Below are 27,139 nucleotides of genomic sequence, written 5' to 3'. Positions count from 1 at the left end.
TTTTAATGGAGATAAGCAAGCCAGTCTAAAATGTATTTTCTTCAGTTTTTTCTTTTTTCTTTTGGAGTCAGAGTGTCACTCTCTTGCTGCAGGCTTCAGTGCCATGGCCTGTAGCAACTTAACACTCCTGGGCTCAGCAGTTGATCCTCTTGCTTCAGCCTCCCCAGTAGCTGGAACCACAGGGGCCCTCTACGACGCCGCTAACTTTTCCATTTTTAGTAGAGATAGGTCTTGCTCTAGCCCAGGCTGGTCTCAGACTGCCCAGCTCAAGCAATGCACCTGCCCCGACCTCCCAGAGTGCTAGGATTACAGGTGTGAGCCACCGGGCCCAGCCTATTTTCTTCAATTTGGTATTTAGCTGATGTTAAAAACAAAAATACGCCTTGGCCATTCAAAATGCCTCTAACCCCCCTCCTTTTTTTTCATTTTCTGTCCTGGTCTGTCTGACAAGGTGGTTCGGCTCAAAGGAATAAGAACAGAATGGTTCGAGACTTGGGCACGGAGTCTACTGCGCAGTGGGATGTTACCTCCCGTAGGTTCTGCACTTTGATTTCCAGGACATAAAGGAGATTACTTTCAAGCGGCCTGAGCCACATCCGTGACCCTCAGAGCGTGGGCGTGCATCCAGGACATTTTTTTCTTCCTGAATCCACCGCGAGGCCACCTGTCCAGCGCCCCAGGTGTGGGGCGGCAGGTGCGCGCCCGCGCGGTTCCCCCCGGCCAATGGGCGGCGGGGCGGGGCGGGCCGGACCGCGCCCAGGACGCTCCCGGGGCACGGCGAGGCCTGGGCTGCCTCCGCGGCCGGAGGCGGCGGCGGCGCTGGCGGCGCAGACGGGCCGGAGTCTCGGCGCGCTCCTTCCCCGCCCTCCGGGGCCGCCGGCGATTGGCTCGGGGCAGAGGGGGCGGAGAGAGCCCGGCCCGGCCGCTGCGGTGGCGGCGTCGGGTGAGAGCGGCTGCCGCAGAGGGAGTCGGAGCCAGAGTCCCCGCGAGGACAGGACGAGGGGGCCCTCGCGGAGAAGACGCCGGAGCTGAGCGGTCCCCGGGGTCGCCTCGAATCGGGGCATCAGGCGACGGCCCCCGGCGTGCGCTCCCCGCTGCGGAGCCCGCAGAGCAGCCCGCAGAGAGAGCCCGGCGGGATGAGCGGCGAGGGCGGCTACAACTTCAGGCGGGTGGCCATCCGGAGGAAGTCCAACCCGGCCTACCTGCAGCTCGGGGTCCCCCGACCCTGGAGCAGGCCCGTGTCCCACCTGGGACGGCCGGAGATAGTGACCTTCCGGAGGCAGGAGCCTGCAGATGCCGCAGGTGAGCGCCTCGGGGTCGGGGGCAAGGGTCGAGCGGACTGGTCAGGGCAGGCGAGGGACGCGCCCCGCACCTGCGGGTGCGCCCGCTCCCCCGGCTGCAGAAGAATTGGCCGGGGAGACTCTAGTCCTGGACGGCAGCGCTCGGCCACCCACTGTCTTAGCTATTTTGTCCCTTCCCCCAAAGGACCTTGCCCAGGAACCCTCCTAGCACTGAGCTTGCTCCCGAGGTCACAGCTCAGAGAATTCCGGAAGTAGAGGTGTAACTCTCAAGCACACACACACAACTTTTGTTAGGAATTAATAAGGCCCGTTTTGTAGCTACCGATGTTTAAACTTACTGGCAAAATTTCTGCTTTCGTCAGACGTAGGGAAGGCCGATGTTCAACTGGTCCAGCATCCTAGCGGCTGTGAGTGACCCCACGCCAGATATCCTTAGGGCCAGGGTTATCCCTTTTGGAAGGGACTCACCCCTCTCTGCCTGAGGGTAAAAAGTGTCGACTCTTCCATGGGGAACATGCTGCTAAAATCAGGGGACCGAATTTTTATTGCTGTTTTTATGTTAATAAATTCAGATTTCAGTAATGTGGTATTTTGATCTCTGAATTCTCCTTGAATCAAAATGATCTATTCAACGCCTTACCATCTCCTTTGACTTGTAAATATGTTCTCCCCAGGAGAGTTCGAAACTATCTTAGAATAACCAAGGGATTTTTTTTTTGCTTTTGATTTGCAAGACTTTGTTAAAATCCCTACCCTTCCCCTTTCTGCGATCTTCTTAGGAGGCTAATCCCTTATTTAAGCAGCAGAAATACAAATACTTCTAGTGACTGTCACTTATTTTGTTATGATTAAGCAAAGCTGTTGTGACAATTTAAATGTGATACATATGGGAGCAATGTTCTCTTTTAGTTCTTGTCTGTCTTGAAGTTGTATTAGGACAGAAGAACAGGATGGATGATGAATTATAAATGTTTAACCAACGAGATCAGAGCAGAAACTTAATGTGAGAACATGTTAGCAAGTAACTGAATTACAGCGCTTTTGGTCTAAGTTGTCTCATCTACAAAATGAGAACACTGGTGAAACAGTTTCTGAATTCTTGCATTTTAGGTGTGATTCTAAAATGAATGGAAGTGCGTTCTTCCTTGTCAAATAAAAATGCTTTGCTTTGCATTGAAGATAGTGTTTATTAGTTATTTTCCAAGTTATTTAGCGTACACAGTTTAACCATCAGCTGTTTTCTTTTCCTTCTTTCTTTTTATTTTGGCCGGGGCCGGGCTTGAACCTTCCATCCTGGTATTTGGGGCCTGCGCCCTACTCCTTGAGCTACAGGTGCCACCCACCATCAGCTGTTTTCAATTTGAGGATAATGTGCACAAATTCTTTTACTTAAAATCACCTGGCTTGATTTCAAACCCATTGAGCAGGTGAACAAAAGAGCTGAAGTGCCTTTTCAAAGTAAGGATGAATGGAGTTGTTGCAGTCCATTGTCAACAGAAAAGAACACACACAATGTAAAATAATCAAAAGAGGTTTATTCTGAGCTGAGTGTGTGTGAACACGGCCTAGTCCAAAAAGCTTTGAGCAAGTGGTCTTGACATGGTTGGGTTACAGTTTGATTTTATGCTTTTCAGCAAGACAGAATTATACATAACGTACAAAATCAATACTTGGAAGGCATAAATGGGTTTGGCCCCAAAGGCAGGACTTCTCAAAGCAGGAAGGTTATAAGTAGGTTTAAAGAGTTTTTGATTTGTAGTTGGTTAAAGAAATGAAGCTTTGTCTAAGGCTTGGAGTGTGTTGAAATCGGGAAGGCTGTTAATCACAGATAAACCGGGGGAGTATATGCTCAGAGTCAAGGGAGCTGTTAAAGCACACCAGTAGGTCCTCAATTTATTTAAGCTTTGTCTTGCTTGGCCTTCCGCCTGTTAATGAGTTACAAAGAGAACATCCAAGAAGGGAAGTGGGCAGGATGGGGCTAGTCTGACCTCGCAGGGCTGGCGACTCAGCTATAGGGTATTTCTGGCATCACCTTAGCCAAGGGGGGGGGGGGTCCATTTTGTTGGATTGGTGGGTCAGAGTTAAGATTTATTTATTTATTTAGAGACAGAGTCTCACTCTGTTGCCTCTGATGTCCTGGCATCATAGCTTACAGCAACCTCAAATTTCTGGGCTCAAGCAATCCTTCTTGCCTTAGCCTGGGACTACTGCGCCCACCACGATGCCTGGCTGTTATTTCTAAAAAAAAAAAAAAAAAAAATTTTTTTTTTTTTTTTGAGACAGAGTCTCACTATATTGCTCACACTATTCTCAAACTCGTGGGCTTAAGCAATTCTTTTGCCTCAGCCTCCCAAGTAGCTGGGACTACAGGCACCTGCCCCAATGCCCAGGTATTTTTTGTTGTAGTTGTTATTGTCGTGTGGCAGGCCCAGGCTGGGTTCAAACCCGCAAGCCCCAGTGTGTGTGGCCGGTGCCCTAGCCGCTGAACTACAGGCCCTGGAACCTGTTTCTAATTATAGTAGAGGCAGGGTCCTGCTCTTGCTCAGGCTGGTCTCAGAACTCCTGAGCTCAAGTAATCCACCTGCCTAGGCCTCCTGCGGTGGTAGGATTACAGGTGTGAGCCACCACATCTGACCAGAGTTAAGATTTTATTTTAGTTCACATTTAGATGGTTTCTACAAGGCTGCTATGCTTATAGAAGAAAAATTCCTTTTTCTTTTCTGTTCTCCCTCTCAAAGAGATGGAGTATTACTATGTTGCCCAGGCTGCAGTGTTTGATCATGATTTCTTTATTTTTTTAAATTTATTTTTTGCAGTTTTTGGCTGGGGCTGGGTTTGTACCTGCCACCTCCAGCATATGGGGCCAGCACCCTACTCCTTTGAGCCACAGGCACCACCTTTGATCATGATTTCTTCTGCCTTGAACTCCTGGGCTCCAGTGACCCTCCTTGCCTTAGCTTCCAGAGTAGCTGGGATTGCAGGCATGAGCCACTGTGCCCAGCTCTTTTCTTTCTTTCCTTCTTTTTTTTTTATTATCCAGAGCATTTTTTTTTTTTTAATGGAGAACCTAGCAATAACTTCTCTAGGTTTGTTATATTATCTCAATATTGTTCAGCGCTTGAAACTCAAGGTTCTTGTTGCTTTTATTTTCAGGATTGAAAAGTAATTACTACATGTATCTCTTAATAGATACAGCTGTTCCCCTTCTCATAATAAATCTGTAGTATCAGTTGGAGAAGGAACTTTATAAGTAGTCTCAAACTTCTGGTGACCACACCCTGTTCAAGTTCAAGAGGGTAAAAACGTTTTGGAAAGTGCTTCCTTTTTTTTTTTTTTTTGTAGACAGAATCTCATTCTATCAGCCTGGCTACAGTGCCATGGCCTCAGCCTAGCCCATAGCAACCTCCATCTCCTGGGCTCAAGCAATCCTCCTGTCTCAGCCTCCCAGGTAGTTGGGACTGTAAGTACTGGTCACCCTTCCTCTTTTGAATCAAATCTGCCTTCCTATTCAGTAGCTTGTCTATCATTAGAGAAATAGATCCTGCCCATCAAAAAGCAAACCAGATTTAAATCCCTGAAAAGTATCAATTCATTCTATAGCACCTAGAAAAATATTTATATAGGAAAACCACAAAATTTAGATGTGTTACAAAGTAGACATTACTCAATAGAAATGTTACTTTCCCTTTTAAAGAAGAAGAAAGAAAAACTGAGAGATCAAGAGCTTGCCAGAGAATTCAGTGTAGCAGTATTGTGCCGTGGTTATAAAACCCATCCATTTTAGAATGTCTGCTTTTTGGTTTGAAAAAAAAAAAAAAGTAAAATCTACCAACTGTAGATCTATCTGGATGTGAGATTCCTCATTTGAGTGAAGCAGAGAGGGGACATAATTAAAAATGTAGGGTTTGGGGTTATCTGTCACCCAAGGTCAAGTCCCTATTCCATCACTCTCTGTGTGAATTGGATTAAGTCTCTCTTTTTTTTTTTTTTTTTGGTTTTTGGCCGGGGCTGGGTTTGAACCCACCACCTCTGGCATATGGGACCGGCACCCTACTCCTTGAGCCACAGGTGCCGCCCTGGATTAAGTCTCTTAATTGCTGAATTAATTGGATTAAGTCTCTTAATTGCTGAATTTCTCCATCTGGACAGCAGAGATAACAGTGCTTTAAAATTTTTGGCAGAATTAAGTAAAATTGTGTGGGTCAATGCCTGGCACAAAGAAACAAGCTAGATAGTATCATAACAAGGAGTCTTTCATCTGTGTCCCGGGAGGTCTGGCGGTAGGACTGGCACGTAGGAGACATTCTATAAATACTTGTTGAATGAAATAACATGAGTTAATGCTCTCCCCCGTGGTGTTCATAATAGCTACTATTTGTTGCATGCTTCTTCCTTCCCTCTTTTCCTCTCTCCTCCAGAGATCTTTCTACCTCAGCCTCCCAAGTAGCTGGGAACTACAGGTACCTGCCACACCACACCTGGCTAATTTTTCTATTTTTATTAGTAGAAATAGGGTCTCTATCTCACTCAGGCTGGTGTCAAACTCCTGACCCCACGTGGTCCTCCGGCCCTGGCCTTCCAGAGTGCTAGGATTACAGGTATGAAACACCTTGCCTGGCCAAGCATGTATTTTCTTTTTCTTTCTTTTTTTGAGACAGAGTCTCACTTTGTCACCCTTGGTAGAGTGCTGTGACATCATAGCTCACAGCAACCTCAAACTCTTAGGCTCAAGCAATCCTCTGGACTCAGTCTCCTGAATAGCTGGGACTGCAGGTGCCTGCCACAATGCCCAGCTATTTTTAGAGATGGGGTCTAGCTCTTGCTCAGGCTGGTCAACTCAGGTGATTGATCTACCTACCTCTGCCTCCCAGAGTGCTAGGGTTACAGGTGCGAAACACCATATCTGGCCCAAGAATGCATTTTCTATGCTAAAACTAGGCTGTGGTATGCACAAACAAACATATAAAAATTTGCTTTGCAGCAGTCCTTCTAGGTAGGTAGTACTATGCCCATTTTATGTCTGAAGAAGTTGAGGCACAGAGAGTTTTACTAACTTGCTTGGAATCATTAATTGGTTAGCTAGGATTCACATGTAAATGTGTCTGGCATCAGAGGCAGGGCTCTTACTAAACATCACGTGAAGCAGCATCTTTGAGAAATGATTTGGCTTTCTTAGTCCTAGTCCTAAGCAAGTGGCTGAGAAATACTGAGAGAGGGACCAGGCCCTGCAGCTCATGCCTCTAATCCTAGCACTCTGGGAGGCCTATTCTGGCAGTCAGGAGTTGGAGACCAGCCTGAGCAAGAGTGAGACCTTGTCTCTAAAAAATACCCAGGCGTTGTGGCTGGCACCTATAGTTCCACCTATTCGGAAGTGTAAGGCAAGAGGATTGCTTGAGCACAAGAGTTTGAGGTTGCTGTGAGCTATAACGTCATGGCACTCTACCAGGGACAACAAAGTGAAATGTTGTCTCAAAAAGAAAAAGAAATATGAGTGAAAGGTGAGGTGATCTTTAGGCATGGAAGGGGGGAACATTCTTTTTCCATATGTTATTTGGTTATCCTATCTCAAAATTGTCCTTTTTAAAATGAAAAACTCATTCACAGAAATATATACACAGAAAGTAAGATGAGTTTTTATCAAATCTGATATAACGTACAGCTTAGTTTGTAAGTATTGATATGCTTGTATTTTTTTCTATCTTATTTTGTGCTTTATTTGGCCCAGCTTTTTCTATGCTTTCCCCTTTTTCTTTTTCTTTTTGTAGAGACAGAGTCTCACTTTATGGCCCTCGGTAGAGTGCCGTGGCCTCACACAGCTCACAGCAACCTCCAACTTCTGGGCTTAAGCGATTCTCTTGCCTCAGCCTCCCGAGCAGCTGGGACTATAGGCACCCGCCACAACGCCGGCTATTTTTGGTTGCAGTTTGGCCGGGGCCGGGTTTGAACCCGCCATCCTCGGTATATGGGGCCAGCGCCCTGCTCACTGAGCCACAGGCGCCGCCCTGTTTCTACTTTCAATCCTGGAGCACATTAATTTATTACACAGTCACTTCCCCAACTTCAAGGTACAGACAGTCCCTGAGTTACAAACACCTGACTTGGGTAACAACTTGCACTTAAGGGAGGCTATTCGAGGTAAATGTACCTGTTTCGACTTACATACAAATTCCACAAACCTATAGAACCTATCTTGTTCTTAAACTGGGGGCTGCCTGTAGTGTAAATTTGAACTCAGTAGATGCTTATTTTTCTGCTTAGCCTTGGCCTAGGTTCACATATTTTCTAAGTTTGCTTTGGCGGAAGGCAGACTTTTCCCAGGCCACTCTTATGGTGTAGTTCATATCTCTGTGGAGCATTGGTCTCAAAATAGGTCCGTTCCCACTGTGGAAAGCCCAAGGCCAGTTCTCCTGTCCCAAGGCCAGTTCTCCTGTCCCCTGCTTGGCCCTCAGTCCCCAAGGATCTACCTTCCCCAGCAATGGCATTAATGCCCCCAGGGCAACATGGAGGTCTGGGTGATTTGGGTTTAGGTTTATGGGTCTGTTTTTTGCTTCTTGTCTTTGGGTACCTACTTTATTTTCTTACGAGCTCAGCAATGCATTTAAAAGTGTATCTCTTGTAATTTATTCAGCATCTGAGTGCTTTGTGGTGAGGGACTTTTCACATTAAATACTTTGCAAACTTTCTGTATAAGTAGAGTTCCTTTTCCAGTTTTCTTTTTTTTTTTTTTTTTTTGAGATAGAGCCTCAAGCTGTTGCCCTGGGTAGAGTGCTGTAGCATCATAGCTCACAGCAACCTCCCACTCCTGGACTCAAGCGATTTCTCCTGCCTCTGCCTCCCATGTAGCTGGGACTACGGGTGCCTGCCACAATGCCCACAGTGCCCGACTATTTTTTGGTTGCAGCCATCATTGGTGTTTGGCGGGCCCGGGCTGGATTCGAACCCACCAGCTCAGGTGTATGTGACTGGCGCCTTAGCCGCTTGAGCCACAGGCGCCGAGCCCCTTTTCCAGTTTTCACCCTGACGGGAATAGTCAAATTTTTAAGACATACTCTAGTATCCTAGGAACTTTTAGAGGACTAATTTAACCTTTGGGGGAAGAGGAATGGAGATTTGGGTAAGAGCAATATGGATAAATACTATAGGCAGTCTCCAGGTCATGAAAAGGATCTTGTTTGTTTGTTTTTGAGACAGAGTCTCACTTTGTCGCCCTCTTAGAGTGCCGTATGGTCATAGCTTAGCAACCTCAAACTCTTGGGCTCAAGCAATGCTCTTGCTTCAGCCTCCCAACTAGTTAGGACTACAGGCTCCTGCTGCAACGCCCAGCTATGTAGGTTTGTTCTTAAGTTGAATTTGTATGTAAGTTGGAACAGGTACATTTACCTGTTACCTGTACCTGTTACCTATGCCCCCATTGGTAAGATGCACATCAGTTGGATGTTTGTAACTCAGGGACTTACTGTAACAGCTTCCTTTTGTTTTTGTTTTTTTTTTTTTTTTTTGTAGAGACAGAGTCTCACTGTACTGCCGTTGGGTAGAGTGCTGTGGCGTCACACGGCTCACAGCAACTTCTAACTTTTGGGCTTACGCGATTCTCTTGCCTCAGCCTCCCGAGCAGCTGGGACTACAGGCACCCGCCACAACGCCCGGCTATTTTTTTGTTGCAGTTTGGCTGGGGCTGGGTTTGAACCTGCCACCCTCAGCATATGGGGCCGGCGCCCTACTCACTGAGCCGTAGGCGCCGCCCACAGCTTCCTTTTGTAATGGCAAGTTGTACACAACTGGGATGTTTGTAACTCGGGGGCTGCCTATATTTATTGAATTCTGGCTCTGAATCAGGACTATATGTGTATTACCTCCAATTCTTATGACGACCATATAAAATGGGGGGTGGTTGGTGGTGCCTGTAGCTCAAGGGCTAAGGCGCCAGCCACATACACCAGAGCTGGTGGGTTCGAATCCCACCTGGGCCTGCCAAACAATGACAACTACAACTACAACCAGACAGGCATTGTGGCGGGCGCCTGTAGTCCCAGCTACTCGGGAGGCTGAGGCGAGAGAATCACTTAAGCCCAAGAGTTGGAGGTTGCTGTGATGCCACAGCACTCTACCCAGGGTGACAGTTTGAGAATCTGTCTCAAAAAAAAAAAAAAAAAAAAAAAAAGGGCAGCGCCTGTGGCTCAAAGTGGTAGGGCTCTGGCCCCATATGCTGGAGGTGGAGGGTTCAAACCCAGCCCCAGCCAAAAACTGCAAAAAAAAAAAAAAAAAAAAAAAAAAGGTGGTGGTATTAACCATTTTAGAGAGGAAAAAAAACCAAAGTTCTGGAAAGTCTTTAATTGTCGTGCCCTTCAAGGAATAAGTTTCAGAGGCAAGGTTCAAACTCGTCTCTCTGGCATCATTCAGTGGGCACATGCTCGTAACACTAATTTTTAAGGTTTCCCAGGGCTAGGCTGGGTGCCATGGCTCACGCCAGTAATACTACCACTGGGAGGCTGAGGCAGGCAGATTGCTTGAGCTCAAGTGAGACTCTGTCTCTAAAAACAGCCAACTGTTGTTGCAGCGCCAGTAGTCTCAGCTACTTGGGAAGTGGAGGCAGGAGGATCAATTGAGCCCAAGAGTGTGGGTTGCTGTGAGCTATGACCCGTAGCACTCTACCAGGGGCAAGAAAGTGAGACTCTGTCTCAAAAAAAAAAAAAAAACAAAAAAACAAAGGGTTTCCCAGGGCTTTGAATGGCTAAGTGGAAAGCCATAATGGGCCATATATATTAGGGCTAATAGTATGTGTTTTATTTATTTATTTATTGCAGGTTTTTTTGGCTGGGGCCAGGTTTTGAACCCACCACGTCCGGTATATGGGGCTGGGGCCCTACTCCTTCGAGCCACAGGCACTGCCCAGGACTAATATGGGTTTTATTTGTAACATACCAATCTATATTATGGTTTTTTTTTTCTTTGGAGACAGTCTCACTGTGTTGCTCTCTGTGGAGTGCTGTAGCATCAGAGCTCACAGCAACCTCAAACTCATGGGCATAAGTGATTCTCTTGCCTCACCTTCCCAAGTAGCTGGGACTATAGGCACTCACCACAATGCCCGACTATTTTTTGTTGCAGTTGTCGTTGTTTAGCTGGCCCGGGCTGGGTTGGAACCTGCCAGCCTTGGTGTATGTGGCCAACGCCGTAACCACTGTGCCATGGGCGCTGAGTCTATATTATGTTTTAAATAAAACTATCTTTAACACTGGATTCTTTTTTTTTTTTTTGCAGTTTCTGGCCAGGGCTGGGTTTGAACCTACCACCTCCAGCATACGGGGCTGTCGCTCTACTCCTTTGAGCCACAGGCACCGCGCCAACACTGGAATCATTTTTAAACAATGTTGTAAATAAGTAATTTATCGTAAGATTTATAGTGGAACAATGGTGTGCATCACCACCCTAATGCTTCTTAGAAGAAGAAGAATTCTTGAAGATAGACTCTGAAATTGGAAAGTCTTTCATGGGGTTGGGAACCAAGTAGGGTTTCTTATAGGATTTCCTTCCAAGAGGAGTTCAGAGATTTTTTTTTTTTTTCTTTTTGAGACAGAGACTGAAGCTATCGCCCTGGGTAGAGTGCTGTGGCATCACAGCTCATAGCAACCTCCAACTCCTGGGTTCAAGTGATAATACAGGTGTCTGCCACAATGCTGTGCTATTTGTTGGTTGCAGACGTCATTGTTGTTTGGTGGGCCCGGGCCGGATTCAAACCTGCCAGGTCAAGTGTATGTGGCTGGCGCCTTAGCTGCTTGAGCCACAGGTGCCGAGCCAGATTTTTTTTTTTTTTTTTTTTTTTTTGAGACAGAGTCTCTCTTTGCCCTCAGTAGAGTGCTGTGGCGTCACGGCTCACAGCAGCCTTAAACTCTTGGGCTTAAGTGATTCTCTTGCCTCAGCCTCCCAAGTAGCTGGGACTACAGGCCCCAACCTGCCACAATGCTTGGCTACTTTTTTAGAGATGAGGTGTTTCTTTTGCTCAGGCTAGTCTCAAACTTCTGAGCTCAAGCAATCCCCCTAACCTCAGCCTCCTGGAGTGCTGGGATTACAAGCGTGAGGCATTGCGCCTGGCCTCAATTTAGAGATTGTTCTTTTAAGGAATATCCACGTAACCTTGTGAACCTAGGGGCATTGGGAGACTCTTAAACATCTGCTTGCTTGCATTCCTTTCCCTTGCTGAGCGAAACCCAGGTTCATGGGTCCAGCTGATCACAGAGAAGAGGAACTGGAGCTCCTTGGAATAGGGATTGGGGGTCTGCCTGAGGCCTGATTCGGGACTTCCAGGGCACTGCACTGGGATTCAGTCCTGAGGTAGTCAGAGTTATGCGAGCATTCTTTTCCAGTAAATTATGCATTTACTGGATAATTGATTGAAAAGAAAATGTAAACATGCACTTACTGTAATTTTATGGGTATGAAGTGTGGTATGAGATTTGGTAGTGTGGACAGGAACTATGAACCTGTATTTTTAATGAGCACATCAGGTAATTTTAATGATGTGCTTGGTTTCCAAATGCCCTTCTACAGGCTATATCAGAATTACTTGGGAGTGGTAATTTAAAATCCCCAGCCACACCTTAGGTCTGATGACTCAGAATCTCTAGGGCTAGGGTAAGAGAAGCTATATATGTGTGTGTGTGTGTGTGTGTGTATATATATATATATATATTTTTTTTTTTTTTTTTTTTTTGAGACCGAGCCTCAAGCTGTCACCCTGGGTAGGGTGCTGTGGCATCACAGCTCACAACAACCGCCAACTCCTGGGCTCAAGCGATTCTCCTGCTTCCGCCTCCCAAGTAGTGGGGGCTACAGGTGCCTGCCACAACACCTGGCTATTTTTTGGTTGCAGCCGTCATTGTTGTTTGGGCCCAGGCTGGATTCGAGTCTTCCTAGAGTCACACCTTGATGCTCCCTAGAGCTAGTGCTAGTGACTTTCTTACTGAAACCTCTGTGTGTCCCTCCCCTGCAGTCTCCACTTCATCACCCTCACCCCTGCCTCCCACTTCCTTTTCTTCTCGGCTGGTTTGTGTTCACAACGTTAGATTAGCAATTTAAAAGTCCCCTGTGATCCTAGCACTTGGGGAGGCTGAAGCAGGAAGATGACTCAAGGCCAGGAGTCTTCCTACATTGGCTAGCTTGGGCAATGAGACCCGATGGTACAGAAAAACAAACAAAGCTAAGGCCAGCAATGAATTCCCACATCGCATCTTCTGCTGCTATCCAGCCCCTCCTCCTGACTTTTTTTGGAGATTTTTTTTTTTTTTTTGTAGAGACAGAGTCTCACTGTACCACCCTCAGGTAGAGTGCTGTGGCGTCACACGGCTCACAGCAACCTCTAACTCTTGGGCTTACGCGATTCTCCTGCCTCAGCCTCCCGAGCAGCTGGGACTACAGGCGCCCGCCACAACGCCCGGCTATTTTTTTGTTGCAGTTTGGCCGGGGCTGGGTTTGAACCCGCCACCCTCGGCATATAGGGCCGGCGCCCTACTCACTGAGCCACAGGCGCTGCCCTTTTTTGGGAGGTTTTACTATTTGCTCTTGTTGGTTTCAAATTTTATTTTAGATTTGCTTTTTTATGTTATCTACTTGCCGTCCCGTCAGCCACTAGTTCTTATTGTTCTTTATTGGGTGGATTTTGACTTATTTCTGGCCTGTCCTCTCAACAGACTTTACATGGCCTCCTCCTCCCCACTGATTTTCTTAAATCTGAGGACTGATCAAGTCCTTCCCAGGGTCAGAAACCTTCCTTGGCTCCTTAACTGCCCTTATAGATGTCTGTAAAGAGATGCTTTATATCCAAAAATGATCACCTTGGAGTAACCCCTTGGCTTAGAGATGTACTTTTAGAAGTGAATATAAGTGTTTAATCTTATTTGAACTTTTTTTGTGTGTATGTGCGTGAGACAAAGTCTCACTCTGTGGCCCTGGGTAGAGTGCTGTGGCATCATAGCTCCAGCAACTTCAAACTCTTGGGCTCAAGTGATTCTCTTGCCTCGGCCTCCTAAGTAGCTGGGACTATAGGCACCCACTACAACACCTGGCTAGTTTTTCTATTTTTTTTTTTTAGTAGAGACAGGATCTTGTTCTTGTTCAGGCTGATCTCAAACTCTTAAGCTCAAGCAATCCACCTGCCTTGACCTCCCAGAGTGCTAGGATTACAGGCATGAGCCTCAGGGCCTGGCCGCTTATTTGAACTATTGAAGATGGACTAGTCATGTGTTGATCATGGTTTAAGAGTTGTATGTGTTTGTTTTTAGGAATAAATTTGGCCTCATTTGCACAGCATTGCCTTGAAATAGTTGGTCATCTGTTCCTGGATTGTAGTTGACAGTATAGACATTACCTACCAGCAAGTGTTCTGGGAGCTCACAGTCAGCTTTGAATTATTGCCTCATTTATGCAGGAATAGAGTGAAAATAAACTCAGCTGCTTTGCCTCTCACTTGCACCTGCAGTTGCGGGAATTAAACTGTCTGCTTCACCAAATGCAGAGCCTGAGGAAACAGGGAGCTGCTATACCTCTGGGGATGGGGGGCTGCTCTGAGCCTCAGTGTGGCCTTGCTGTGGACACAGTGCTGCAGCTGGGGTAGGAGTGGGGGGAGCTGCTCTGAGCCTCAGTACAGCCTTGCTGTGGACAAGTGCCAAATGCCAGGTCTGTTCTGCAAGGGGCCTCTGGCAGAGTTTTGTGTCAGGCCACCTGTTAATAATAGCCTTAAGAAGTGCGATGACTACCATGAACTTATTTGTGTATGCAAGAAGGTGAAAAGCCAGCACGTACAACCACATAAATTATAAGATACCACAACCGAATAATACTGTGGGATCACTGTTTATACTTTCAAATACAATGCAGTATAATATATGGGAAGTCATGAAATTATGTTATAGCCAAATTTGGTAAAAAAATAATTACTAAATGGGTCTGTGCGATGTCTCACACCTGCAATCCTCAGTCTGGGAGGCTGAAGCAGGTGGATTGCTTCAGCTCAGGAGTTTGAGACTAGCCTGAGCAAGAGTGAGACCCTGTCTCTACTGGAAATAGAAAAAACTAGCCAGGAATGGTGGTACATGCCTGTAGCCTCAGCTACTCAGGAGGTTGGGACAGGAAGATTGCTTGAACCCAGGAGTTTGAGGTTGCTGTGAGTTACGATGACACCACAGCATGTCACACTCAGGGTAACAAAGTAAGACTTGGTTTCCAAAAAAAAATTTTTTTTTACTAAAAACTCTCCATAGAAAAATAAAGCTTTAAAACAAAGTGATCTTTGTATCTTCTACAGAAAGTTGATAAATCTTAACTTTTTTTTGAAACCTGCCATCTCATCACTGTCATATTGATGACTTACCAATATGGTAAATGGTTTTGGGGATCTGGAGATGAATGAGACAAATGCCTGACCTTTAATTTCTATCCTAGAAAAAGGAATATGATGTGTAAAATAAACGATTGCTGTGTGTGAGAAAAATGATCAGGAGCAGAGCAGTTGTAGTTCAGAGGAAGGCAGGCTTTGGACCGTGCTGTATCCAGCTTTGGGGGAAACTGAACCTCTGACTTGGGCCGTCAAGGTCAGCCAGAAGCCTGTGTCTGTTGGTGAATGCATCTGGTTGGAGCAGGGTCCTGGTGAGAAAATCTGGAAATGTATGCCTGGGTGAAAAAACAGTTTGACTCCCAATTTCCCTGTAGAGCCCTGAGCTGATTATCTCTATCAGTATCCAATCCTTATAGCCTTATTACAAGGCTTGCCTCCCAGGACGTGTTTTTCTGATCCCACTAAGCTGGGGATTCTTAATTCCTCTCCCAGATATGTGAATGTCTACTATGGACCAGGCATTGTTCTACATCCTCCTGTGCTTTGGAAGAGAAAAAGCATTGAAAGACAGGAGGGAAGTTGGGAAGGTCAGAGAGACCTTGGGATGCCATATTTGGGGGTATTGTTTTCTGAGTTCCAGTAGCTCTTTGTGGCATCTGCTGTGTATCTGTAATGCTTCTCTCCCTGGATTGTGTTTGGTTGTTTACAAGGTACCTGGCACCTATTGTGTGCAAATTACTGCCCCAGGTACAGACTCTTCCATCCCTTACCACCCCTTTCTTCTTCTTCTTTTTCTTTAGAAACAATCTTTATCGCCCTCGGTAGAGTGCGGTGACATCACAGCTCACAGCAACCTACAACTCCTGGGCTTAGGTAATTTTCTTGTCTCAGCCTCCCCAGTAGCTGGGATCACAGGTGCCCGCCACAACACCCTGCCACTTCTCTGTTGTAGTTTGGCCGGGACTGGGCTTGAACCCGTCACCCTTGGTACATGGGGCCAGCACCTTACCCACTGAGCCACAAGCGCCGCCCAACCCTACCACTCCCTTCTGAGACTTCCCCTCTCCATACTCCCTGAGCAAATGGTCTTGTGAAGCTGACTGCTCTCCTCATCTGCCCTTTGCTGTCTTGAACAGCTCAGTTTATGTTAACAAAGTTCCCCCAAAATATGAATTTCAACATAGACCCGCCCTCTTTCTTTGCTTCCTGAGTAAAGCCTGGCTTTGTCCACACTGATTCCCTAGTGACTGTTGTGGAAATTGCTCATCTCCTATGACCCACAAAAACACTGATCATGAGCTTAGGTCAGCTCTCTCCTACCTTTCCTTGACTTTTACCTTCCTAGAAAAAACTACCTGCTTCCACTCTTGCCTGTCACCTCAACTTCACCAAATTTTTCCTTTTCCCTCCCTCCCTTTTCCCTTCTTGGTAGAGATGAGGTCTTGCTATGTTACCCAGGCTGGTCTCGAACTCCTGGGCTCAAGCAATCTTCCCATCTCAACCTCCCAAAGTGCTGGAATTCCAGGTGTGAGCCACTGTTCTCCGTCTCTCCTTGTTTTCCACTGTGTCTGTCCCACCCGTCCCACCATCGCTAGCTAGCTCAGTAGTCCTCCATTGCTCCTGAAGGGCCTCTGACAGTACAGTCAAGCGCTTAATAGATATTTAATGAACAGAAGAGCCCCAAAGTAGCTTGGCACATTTTGTTTCAATATAAGAATTTCCTGACAAGACTATTAGAAAATGGAATTGGGGCTCGGCACCCATAGCTCAGTGAGTAGGGTGCTGGCCACATACACCAAAGCTGGCCAGTTCAAGCCTGCCCTGGGCCTGCTAAAACAATGACAGCTGCAACCAAAAAATAGCCGGGTGTTGTGGCGGGCGCCTGTAGTCCCAGCTACTCGGGAGGCTGAGGCAAGAGAATTGCTTAAGCCCAAGAGTTGGAGGTTGCTGTGAGCTGTGATGCCATAGCCACCTACCGAGGGTGACATAGTGAGACTCTGTCTCAAAAGAAAAGAAAATGGAATTGGGATTCTGAGAGGCTGAGGCAAGAGGATTGCTTGAGCTCAGGAGTTTGACTAACCTGAGTAAGAGTGAGACCTTGTCTCTACTAAATAGAAAGATTATACTAAATAGAAAACTAGCTGGGCATTGTGTGTGCATGCCTGAAGTCCCAGCTAGTTGGGAAGCTGAGGCAGGAGGATCGATCACTTGAGCCCAAGAGTTAGAGGTACTCTACCACCCTACCCAGGGCAACAGAGTGTGACTCTGTCTCCAAAAAGAAAAAGAAAGAAAATGGAATTGCGGTCTTGTGGTGGATGTAGTAATTTGAGTTGATGAGGATACTCAAGGAAAGCTGGATGACTTAGTTGCTGTGATGTAGGGAAGATGGAATGTCCAGGGAAACCTTTTCTGACCTGCAATCCCAGTTTGCAAACTGAGTATTCTTTTTTTTTTGTTTTTTTTGTAGAGACAGAGTCTCACTGTACCGCCCTCAGGTAGAGTGCTGTGGCGTCACATGGCTCACAGCAACCTCTTAACTCTTGGGCTTACGCGATTTTCTTGCCTCAGCCTCCCGAGCAGCTGGGACTACAGGCGCCCGCCACAACGCCCGGCTATTTTTTGGTTGCAGTTTGGCCGGGGCTGGGTTTGAACCCGCCACCCTCGGCATATGGGGCTGGCGCCCTACTCACTGAGCCACAGGCGCCGCCCCTGAGTATTCTTTTTTTTTTAGAGACAGAGTCTCACCTTCTCGCCTTCAGTAGAGTGCTGTGGCATCATAGCTCACAACAACCTCCAGCTCATGGGCTTAGGCGATTCTCTTGCCTCAGCCTTCCGAGTAGCTGGGACTACAGGCGCCCACCACAACACTCGGCTTTTTTTGTTGTTGCAGTTTGGCCGGGGCGGGGTTCGAACTCGCCGCCCTCGGGATATGGGACTGGCGTCCTAATCACTGAGCCACGGGCGCTGCCCACAAACTGAGTATTCTAACCCCAGACTCAGCCTTCCTTGTGTGTCTCTGCCATTTGTACACTCTCATCTGCAGTATGTAGCAACTTTGTGCTGGAGTGTCCGTGGGCATGGGCGTCCGGAAAGGCAGGAGAATAGAGTGCTTTTTGTTCTCTTTGAGAATTTGTGGACTGGATGATCTCTAAGTCCTTTTCAGTTTAACAATTCTGCTTTTCCTGGCATCCTTTCTGATGCTGTGATAGGGCCTAACCTCAAGGGGCTGTTGGGTTGGTAGGACCTGGGGTTGTTCCTCCGCGGAAAGCCCGGCCCCCGCCCCCAAGCTTGGTTATGTAGGAGCTGCACTGTCTTTATCTTGCAATTTGCTCTCCCGGTTCCCTTCCTGCTGTCTTCTCTCCTTTCATGGCCTCACAGCCTTGCAGCCTTTTTCTTTTTCTTTGCATATTGTTTTGCACTATTAGGAGTTCGGTTTTGAGGTCAATATATGTGTGTATGTGTATCTTTCTTTTTGAGGTCAACATTTTTGATAAAGGTACTCCTTTCCTCTGCTTGTTGACCAGTCACGTATGTGGAAATGTCTCTAATGGGCTTGCTCGGGGGTGCTCTGAGGGGCAGCACCTGTTAATATGTTCAATTAGAAGCTGGATTTTATTTACAGCTCTAATAGGAAAAGATGAGACTGTGAATACTTGGAATATCACAATTTTTTTCCGTCTCTTTTAATGTATTTGATAAAAAAAAAAAAAATTTTTTTTTTTTTTTTTTTTTGAGACAGCATCTCACTCAGTTGCGCTGGGGTTGAATGCCCTGGTGTTATTGCTCACAGCAACCTCAAACTCCTGGGCACAAGTGATCCTCTTGCCTCAGCTTCCTGAGTAGCTAGGACTATAGGCACCCACCGCAACATCCAGCTATTGAGCTATTTTTAGAGATAGAATCTCACTCTTGCTCAGGCTGGTCTTGAACTTGTGAGCTCAAGTGATTTTCCCCCTTAATACCCCCCATACCCCCAACCCTCCCACCTTCCCTCCCCGCCTCAGCCTCCCATGGTGCAGGTGTGAGCCATCGTGCCCAGCCTATCAAATTTTAAATGTATATTTTTTGACATTTTAATATCTCTGAAATTGAGATGCTTCTTAACAGTTGATATTATATTCTAAAAATTGTGTAATATTGAAAGGTAGATTGACCTAAATTTTTTTTTTTTTTTTTTTTGACACAGAGTCTCACTATGTTGCCTTGGGTAGAGTGCTGTGGTGTCACAGCTCAAGCAACCTCAAGCTCTTGGGCTCAAGCGATTCTCTTGCCTCAGCCTCCCAACTAGCTGGGACTATAGGTGCCCACCACAATACCCAGCTCTTTTTTTTTGTTGCAGTTGTCATTGTTGTTTAGCAGGCCTGGGCTGGGTTCGAACACACCACCCTCGGTGGATGAGGCTGGCGCCGTAACCACTGCTACAGGCACCGAGCCAATTGGCCTAAATTTTTAAATATAATTATACAATATTTCCTCTTTATTTATTTATTTATTTATTTTTTGTAGAGACAGAGTTTCACTTTATGGCCCTAGGTAGAGTTCCATGGCATCACACAGCTCACAGCAACCTCCAACTCCTGGGCTTAAGTGATTCTCTTGCCTCAGCTTCCCAAGTAGCTGGGACTACACGCGCTGCCACAACACCTGGCTATTTTTTCATTGCAGTTTGGCCGGGGCAGGGTTTGAACCCGCCACCCTCGGTATATGGGGCTGGCACCTTACTGACTGAGCCACGGGTGCCGCCCTATTCATTTCCTCTTAATAATACGTATTATTAAATATGCTCTCAGATAATAAAACGGGGAAAATAAACTACTTCTCTGCCTGTTCCTCAAAACACAAAACATACTATGTGTGAATATCACTTACATATCTCTTGCTATTTCTTAAGACTTCTTAATTATAATCCTAAGAGTCATATTAATAGCAGCTATCATTTACTGAGTGCTTACTTAGATACTACTCTAAGTGCTTTCCATGTATGAACTTGCTTAATCATCGTAAGTGGGAACTATTATCCTCATTGTACAGAAGAGGAACCAGCGCCTGGACAAGTTAAATAACGTGTCCAAGTTCATGGGCCTTGTAAGTTGGGTTGCCAGGATTTAAACCCACACTATTAACTCCTATACTTTTCTATCTACCATAAATTTTTCTTTTCTTTCTTTTTTTTGAGACAGTCTCACTTTGGCACCCCTGGTAGAGTGCCCTGGCGTCACAGCTCACAGCAGCCTCAAACTCTGGGGGTGAAGTGATCCCCTTGCCTCAGCCTACTGAGTAGCTGGGACTACAGGCACCCACCACAACACCTGGCTATTTTTAGAGATGGGGTCTCGCTTTAGCTCAGGCTGTTATTGAACTCATGAGCTCAGACGATTCACCCACCTTGGCCTCCCAGAGTGCCAAGATTATAGGTGTGAGCCACTGCGCCCAGCCCTACCGTAAATTTTTTTTTTTTTTTTTTTTTTTTTTTTTTTTGAGACAGAGTCTCACTATGTCGCCCTCGGTAGAGTGCTGTGGCATTCTACAGCAACCTCAAACTCTTGGGTAGAATGCTGTGGCATTCTACAGCAACCTCAAACTCTTGGGTAGAATGCTGTGGCATTCTATAGCAACCTCAAACTCTTGGGCTTAAACGATTCTCTTGCCTCAGCCTCCCAAGTACCTGGCCCTACAGGCACCCGCCACAATGCCTGGTTATTTTTTGGTTGCAGTTGTCAATTGTAGTTTAGCAGGCCTGGGCTGGGCTTGAACTCGCCGGACTCACTGTATGTGGTTGGCACTGTACTCTATGGGCACTGAGCCAGCCTCCCATAAATTCTTTATTGCCATTTTTTTAAATATCTCTGAACATAAGACTATTAATTATTGATCTTTAGCAATGGAAAAAAATTTCTCTTTATTTCAGTTTACTGAAAGTTGAAAAAACAAAACAACTCTTTGGTTTACTGTAGCTAATGAGAAAAAGACAACATTGACATTTTCAAGAAGAAACAAAAACATAGTCTTAGAAAAGATTCTGAAGGTGGAAACGAGAAATATCTTCCTGATCTTTGCTGGTCACCCAAAGTTTTGGGAATACTTGCCCACCTCAAGCCTTATACTGCTTTCTAGGAACTCGTTTGACTAGGAATATCGTTACGTATTTCATTAGTAAGATGGTGGTTACTACCCACATTTTAGTTATGTGAATAGTCTTGGTTTCAGGAATCCTGTTCATTTGAGATTTTTGCAAAAACAGGTAAAACTGCATCCCCCTCTTTTAAAAAGTACTATAATTGTATCTCAGTGCCTGTAGCACAATAGTTACGGTACTAGCCACATACACCGAGGTTGGCAGGTTTGAACCCGGCCCGGGCCTGCTAACCATCAAAGACAACTGCAACAAAAAAATAGCCGGGCATTGTGGCAAGTGCCTGTAGTCCCAGCTACTTGGGAGGCTGAGACAAGAGAATTGCTTAAGCCCAAGAGTTTGAGGTTACTGTGAGCTGTGATGTTACAGCGCTCTACACAGGGTGACATAGTGATGAGACTGTCAAAAAAAAAAAAAGAAAAGTACTATAATGGCTACATATATAATTGCCTGTGTTTGTATAAAAGTAATGTATCAATATCACGATCCTGCTGGTATATGTTGGTAAACCAGTTTAGGTTTTCCAAGAGAATTATTTATGTATAGCCCTCCCCCACCTTAGAGCATCGCAGCATGTTAAACAATTGGGTGAATATTCACACTCAGAGATGTCCAAAGTAGAAGAACAAGCTACATGGGTGGCACCTGTGGCTCAAGGAGTAGGGCGCCGGTCCCATATGCCAGAGGTGGCGGGTTCAAACCCAGCCCCGGCCAAAAAAAAAAAAAGAAGAACAACAAGCTACAGGACTGGGAACTGACTAGGGGGCTAATTAGAGCCTCTCTGTAGTCCTTTTATAGAAAGTGGTAAACTCAGGCCACTGCGTATGAAAACAGTGAAAAGAAGGGAAGGGGAGAAGGGTTTTGGAAGAAGCAGGGAGGAAACTGCTGGCGATGCCAGTCATTGTTCTGAAGTCAGCCTGTGCCCATTTTTATTGCTAGCTGATGCCCATTTCCAAGTTTGGAATCCGAGTGAACAACTTGTGTGTTTTTGTTAACCTGGGAGATTTGCTTTTGCCACATAGTGGGCAGAGGGCAGGTAGAAAAATAGGGACAATTAAAAGATATTCACCTGATCCCCACCTTCAGCGGGCAGCTGTCCTGAGGTAACGTTATAAAAGCTCTATGAGGAGCTAGCAAGGTGAGGTGGCCGAGGGCGTTAGGTGCTTTTCTGTCTCATGGTATTCTTGGTTGGAGCCCTTTTCTGTAAACTTAAGGAAAATTATATCCACAATTCCACGTATCCCTTATGCTTTAAAAGCCCTGATTTCAGAGTATTCATTTTTTCAGATTTTTTGTCAGTCGTCCATTTCTGGCATAGATCCTGGGTCCAGTGCAGTTTATACTTTTTCATCTGGAAAGGGCTTTTTTATTCTCATGCCTCCTTTTTTTTTTTTTTTTTTTGTAGAGACAGAGTCTCACTTTATGGCCCTTCATAGAGTGCCATGGCCTCACACAGCTCACAGCAACCTCCAACTCCTGGGCTTAAGTGATTTTCTTGCCTCAGCCTCCCGAGCAGCTGGGACTACAGGTGCCCGTCACAACGCCCAGCTATTTTTTGGTTGCAGTTCGGCCGGGGCCAGGTTTGAACCCGCCACCCTCGGTATATGGGGCCGGCGCCTTACCGACTGAGCCACAGGCGCTGCCCATCTCATGCCTCCTTTTTAGGCTCAAAATAGCTCCTTAGAATCAGTTCCTGCAAATGCTACAGTGGCTTATTTAGAAAATAGGTTTTGTATGGACTTCTGGAAAAGTTTAATGGATTGTGTCCACTTGTGTTTTTTCTTTTATTTGTTAATTGTCTCATAATCACGCGTATTCATAGCTCAGGGACACAGGTCACTTGCTTTTCTTTATCCAGAAATAACCACTGACCCCCAAGAATAGATAAAATAATACTTTCCTTGATGTTTTATGACTTTTCTTGCTGCTTTAATTTTTTCTTTACCAAGTTCATTTTTTTTTTTTTTTTTTTTTTTTTTTTTAGTCCTAGCTTCATGGAAAGGATCAATTGAGTCCAGATGTTTGCAATGAGGTATGATGATGCCAGTGCACTCTGGCCTAGGTGACAGAGAAGACCTTCCTTAAAAAAAAAAAGTCTTTTTTGTAGAGACAGTCTCACTTTACCACCCTCGGTAGAGTGCCATGACGTCACAGGACTCACAGCAACCTCCAGCTCCTGGGCCTCCGTGATTCTCCTGCCTCAGCCTCCTGAGCAGCCGGAACTACAGGTGCTCACCACAATGCCCGGCTATTTTTTGGTTGCAGTTCAGCTGGGGCTGGGTTTGAACCCACCACCCTCGGTACATGGGACTGGCACCTCACTCACTGAGCCACAGGCACCTTTTTTTTTTTTTTAATTTTTTTTTATTGTTGCAGTTTGGCCAGGATTGGGCTTGAACTCACCACCCTCAGTATATGGGACCAGCACCCTACTCACTGAGCCACAGGCACTACCCACAGGCGCCTTTTTTTTTTTTTCTTTTTTTTTTTTGTAGAGACAGAGTCTCACTTTATCACCCTCGGTAGAGTGCCATGGCATCACGCAGCTCACAGCAACCTCTAACTCTTGGGCTTATGCGATTCTCTTGCCTCAGCCTCCCGAGCAGCTGGGACCACAGGCGCCTGCCACAACGCCCGGCTATTTTTTTGTTGCAGTTTGGCCGGGGATGGGCTTGAACCCACCACTCTCGGCATATGGGGCCGGCGCCTTACTCACTGAGCCACAGGCGCCTTTTTAATGATAGCTTTCGAAAGTACATCTATTTTCCATGATAAAGTGTCCTCTAATTATAGCTATTGAAGTTGATCATTATCATTGTTAATTATTTCTTTGAGACAAAGTTGCGTCTTTAAATTTTTATATCATGGGTTGGGAGTGTGAAGCCATGCCACGACAGATCCTTTGGCAAAGCAAAGGGATTGATTGGTTCGGTGCCTGTAGCTCAAGTGCTAAGGCGCCAGCCACGTACACCTGAGCTGGCGGGTTCGAATCCAACCTGGGCCTGCCAAATTACAATGACAAGTACAACCAAAAAATAGCCCGGTGTTGCGGCGGGCACCTGTAGTCCCAGCTACTTGAGAGGCTGAGGCAAGAGAATTGCTTAAGCCCAGGAGTTGAAGGTTGCTGTGAGCTGTGATGCAATAGTATTCTTTCTACCCAGGGCGACAGCTTGAGGCTCTGTCTCAAAAAAAAAAAAAAAAAAAAACAAAGGGATTGGCTATCTGATAATGTTTAAATCTGATTACACAAGCTGGACCTTTTCCTTTGGTTTTCAAAGTTCTTCGCACAGGGCATCTCTTCCTATCTCTTTTTTTTTTTTTTTATTGGTGGGGATTCATTGAGGGTACAATAAGCCAGTTACACTGATTGCAATTGTTAGGTAAAGTCCCTCTTGCAATCATGTCTTGCCCCCATAAAGTGTGACACACACTAAGGCCCCATCTCTTCCTATCTCTTTCATGACACCTACAACTTCGGTTATGCTTACAAGAGGGAGGGGAGCCTTAATGGTAATTTGCTCTGTGTTAGCCTGTGTTTGATGCCTCTGATTCACAGAAAAGTTAGCTATCCTGTAACTCCAAAAAGGAGACTCAGGAGACGCCTACGGCTTAAAGGAGTAGGGCGCCGGCCCCTATGCAGGAGGTGGCGGGTTCGACCTCAGCCCCAGCCAAAAACTGCAAAAAAAAAAAAGACTCAGGTGAGCAGTAGTGGTTTAAATACAAATAGCTTTGTATAGCTGGAATGTTGAAAATAGCTTTACCCCCTCTTCCAGACGGATACATTTTGTGCACATGAAAGTAATTTTAAATTCATAGGCTAAATTCATTTTTTAGCTTTTGAAAATAGCCTGGCCTTTTCAAAGAAGAAAGCTTTAATTACCCTGTCTTTTTCAGGAAGGTCATTTCCTTCATGTAAATTAGGATTTTTGTGCATCTGCAACAAGCTCTAGTGGTTTCTTTCTGGATATAATTAACTTAATTGCCATCTCCATGTTTTATGCTGGGAAAACAGGAATGTACTTAAACTTTTGTGAATATTGACATTTAGAATGTAATTGAATTGTTAACAAGGCGCAAATTCATTTTGATGGAAAGATCTACACAAGATGTTGAGGCACCATATGGTGTTTTGACCCAATTTTGTGGGTGTACTATAAATGAGTCACAGAATAAGATTTTTAGAAAATCAATGCAATGGCAACTGATAGAAATTACTGTTTACAGAGGAGATGCTTCATTTCCCAGAAGTGGGATAACACTGGTTGAGAGATCGTTAGATGGCCCTGACTTCAAATCCTTCCTCTGCTACTTCTCAGATTTGGAGGAGTCAATTAATTTCCCTCAGGTTGTTTATAAGATTGAGATAATAGAAGTTATTTTATAGGGTTATGAAAAGCTAGAGTAAAGCTTGGTATATTTGCATACTCAGTCCTCAATAAATGATTTAGCTATGCATTAAAAATATGCATATGGATGTATTTATATATAGTGTATGTTTATTTTTTTTTTTTTTTGAGAAAGAGTCTCGCTTTGTCACCCTCAGTAGAATGCTGTGGTGTCACAGCTCACAGCAACCTTAAACTCTTGGGATCAAGCGATCCTCTTGCCTCAGCCTCCCAAGTGCAAGGACTATAGGCGCCCGCCACGACACCTGGCTATTTTTATTTATTTTTGTTGTTGCAGTTTTGGCTAGGGCCGGGTTCGAACCCGCCACCCTCAGTATATGGGGCCGGTGCCCTACTCACAGAGCCAGCCACAGGTGCCGCCCACCTGGCTATTTGTAAAGTCAGGGTCTTGCTCTGGCTGAGGCTGCTCTCCAACAGCTCAGGCAGTCGACCCACCTCAGTCTCCCTGAATGCTAGGATTACAGGCGTGAGCCACCACACCTGGCCCTTGTATATGGATTTTAAATGGCAAAATCGGAATTGCCCTAGGGCAATTCCATCTTTTAAAAGATGTTTGATAAAAGTGTAGCAACTGTCAGAATTCCACTATGGTATTTATTTGAGTAGAACTGGGAGATTTCACATATTTTTATTTGTTCCTAAGATCTTGGACAATGAAGTTATATTAACAGTATGAATTCACTGTCCTCTTGGGGTGTTTTGCATGTGGCCGGTATGTCTTCATTTTCAGTATGAGTGAAGTCTTTCCTGGACGTAGTTCTGCTATTAGTATTGCATGCTATTTCTCTGTACCATCCTGCAACCGTGGACACATTCTGCATATAAATGATGTCACAGTGAAAATTATTTTTTCGCATTGTTGTTGCTCTCCAGTGTTGTGGGCTGGAATATGCAGGAATGGTTCTTGAATCATTTCTTCCCATCTTAGAAAACACTAAGTTCTCAATAGCTTTATAGAAATAGCTTGGAAGTATGTAGCATCAAATAATGCTGCACTTCCCTATAAGTCAAAGTTGGGGCAATAATAATTTATGAGAGGCCAGAGGCAGTGTCTCAGGCCTGTAATTTTAGCTCTTGGGAAGCTGAGGCTGGAGGATTCTTGAGGTCAGGAATTTAAAACAAGCCTAAGCAAGAGTGACACCTCTGTCTGTACCAAAAATAGAAAAATTAGGCCAGAGCCATGGCTCACTTCTGTAATCGTAGCACTCTGGGAGGCTGAGACAGGTGGATCGCTTGAGCTCAGCGGTTCGAGACCAGCCTCAGCAAGAGCAAGACCCCCCATTTCTACGAAAAATAGAAAAACTGAGGCAAGAGGATTGCTTGAGCCTAAGAGTTGGAGATTGCTGTGAGCTATTATGATCCCACGGCACTCTACCCAGGGCAACAGCTTGAGACTCTGTCTAAAAAGAAAAAGAAAAATTAGTTGGGCCGAGTGATGTGCCCCTGTAGTCTCAGCTGGTTGAGAGGTTGAGGCAGGAAGATCACTTGAGCTAAGGAGTTGAAGGTTACAGTGAGCAGTGGTGGCACCACTGTACTGTATCTAGCCTGAGCAAAAGAGCAATACTCTGTCTCCAAAAACACATAGGTAAGAAAGGATAACTCAAAAGACATTAGCCAATGTTGACAAAGGCAGAAGTACCTGTTAATATAACGTTGAAAGCTCTGTACTTCTGTACTGTATTCAAAATATTAACTTATTGGTAAATTCTTTTTTTTCTTTTTTTTTTTTTTTTTTGAGCAGTTTTTGGACGGGGATGGGTTTGAACCCGCCACCTCCAGCAAATGGGGCCAGTGCCCTACTCTGTTGAGCCACAGGCGCCACCCTCTTTCTTTCTTTTTTATAAAGTAGCAAAGTATAGCTACTTTGATTGCTATACTTTATTTTTATTTTTTGCAGTTTTTGGCCAGGGCTGGGTTTGAACCCGCCACTTCCGGCATATGGGGCTGGCACTCTACTCCCTTCAGCCAC

The 27,139-nt window shown here is 45.6% G+C and overlaps 1 protein-coding gene across 1 annotated transcript in view; it reads left to right on the top strand.

Moving 5' to 3' along the window:
* Nucleotides 1-963: 963 nt before the first annotated feature.
* FGD4 (FYVE, RhoGEF and PH domain containing 4) overlaps nucleotides 964-27,139 on the top strand; it is a 264,568-nt gene continuing 238,392 nt past the window's right edge. The window contains exon 1 of the mRNA XM_053556931.1: nucleotides 964-1,302. Within this exon, the coding sequence (XP_053412906.1) occupies nucleotides 1,137-1,302 (166 nt within the window). The 5' untranslated portion in view covers nucleotides 964-1,136. The remainder of the gene's footprint in view (nucleotides 1,303-27,139) is intronic.

Source organism: Nycticebus coucang, chromosome 12 (genome assembly GCF_027406575.1).
Source record: "Nycticebus coucang isolate mNycCou1 chromosome 12, mNycCou1.pri, whole genome shotgun sequence".
Taxonomy (NCBI): domain Eukaryota; kingdom Metazoa; phylum Chordata; class Mammalia; order Primates; family Lorisidae; genus Nycticebus; species Nycticebus coucang.
Note: the sequence above shows the minus strand (reverse complement) of the source record. Positions and strands in the feature narration are given on the sequence as shown.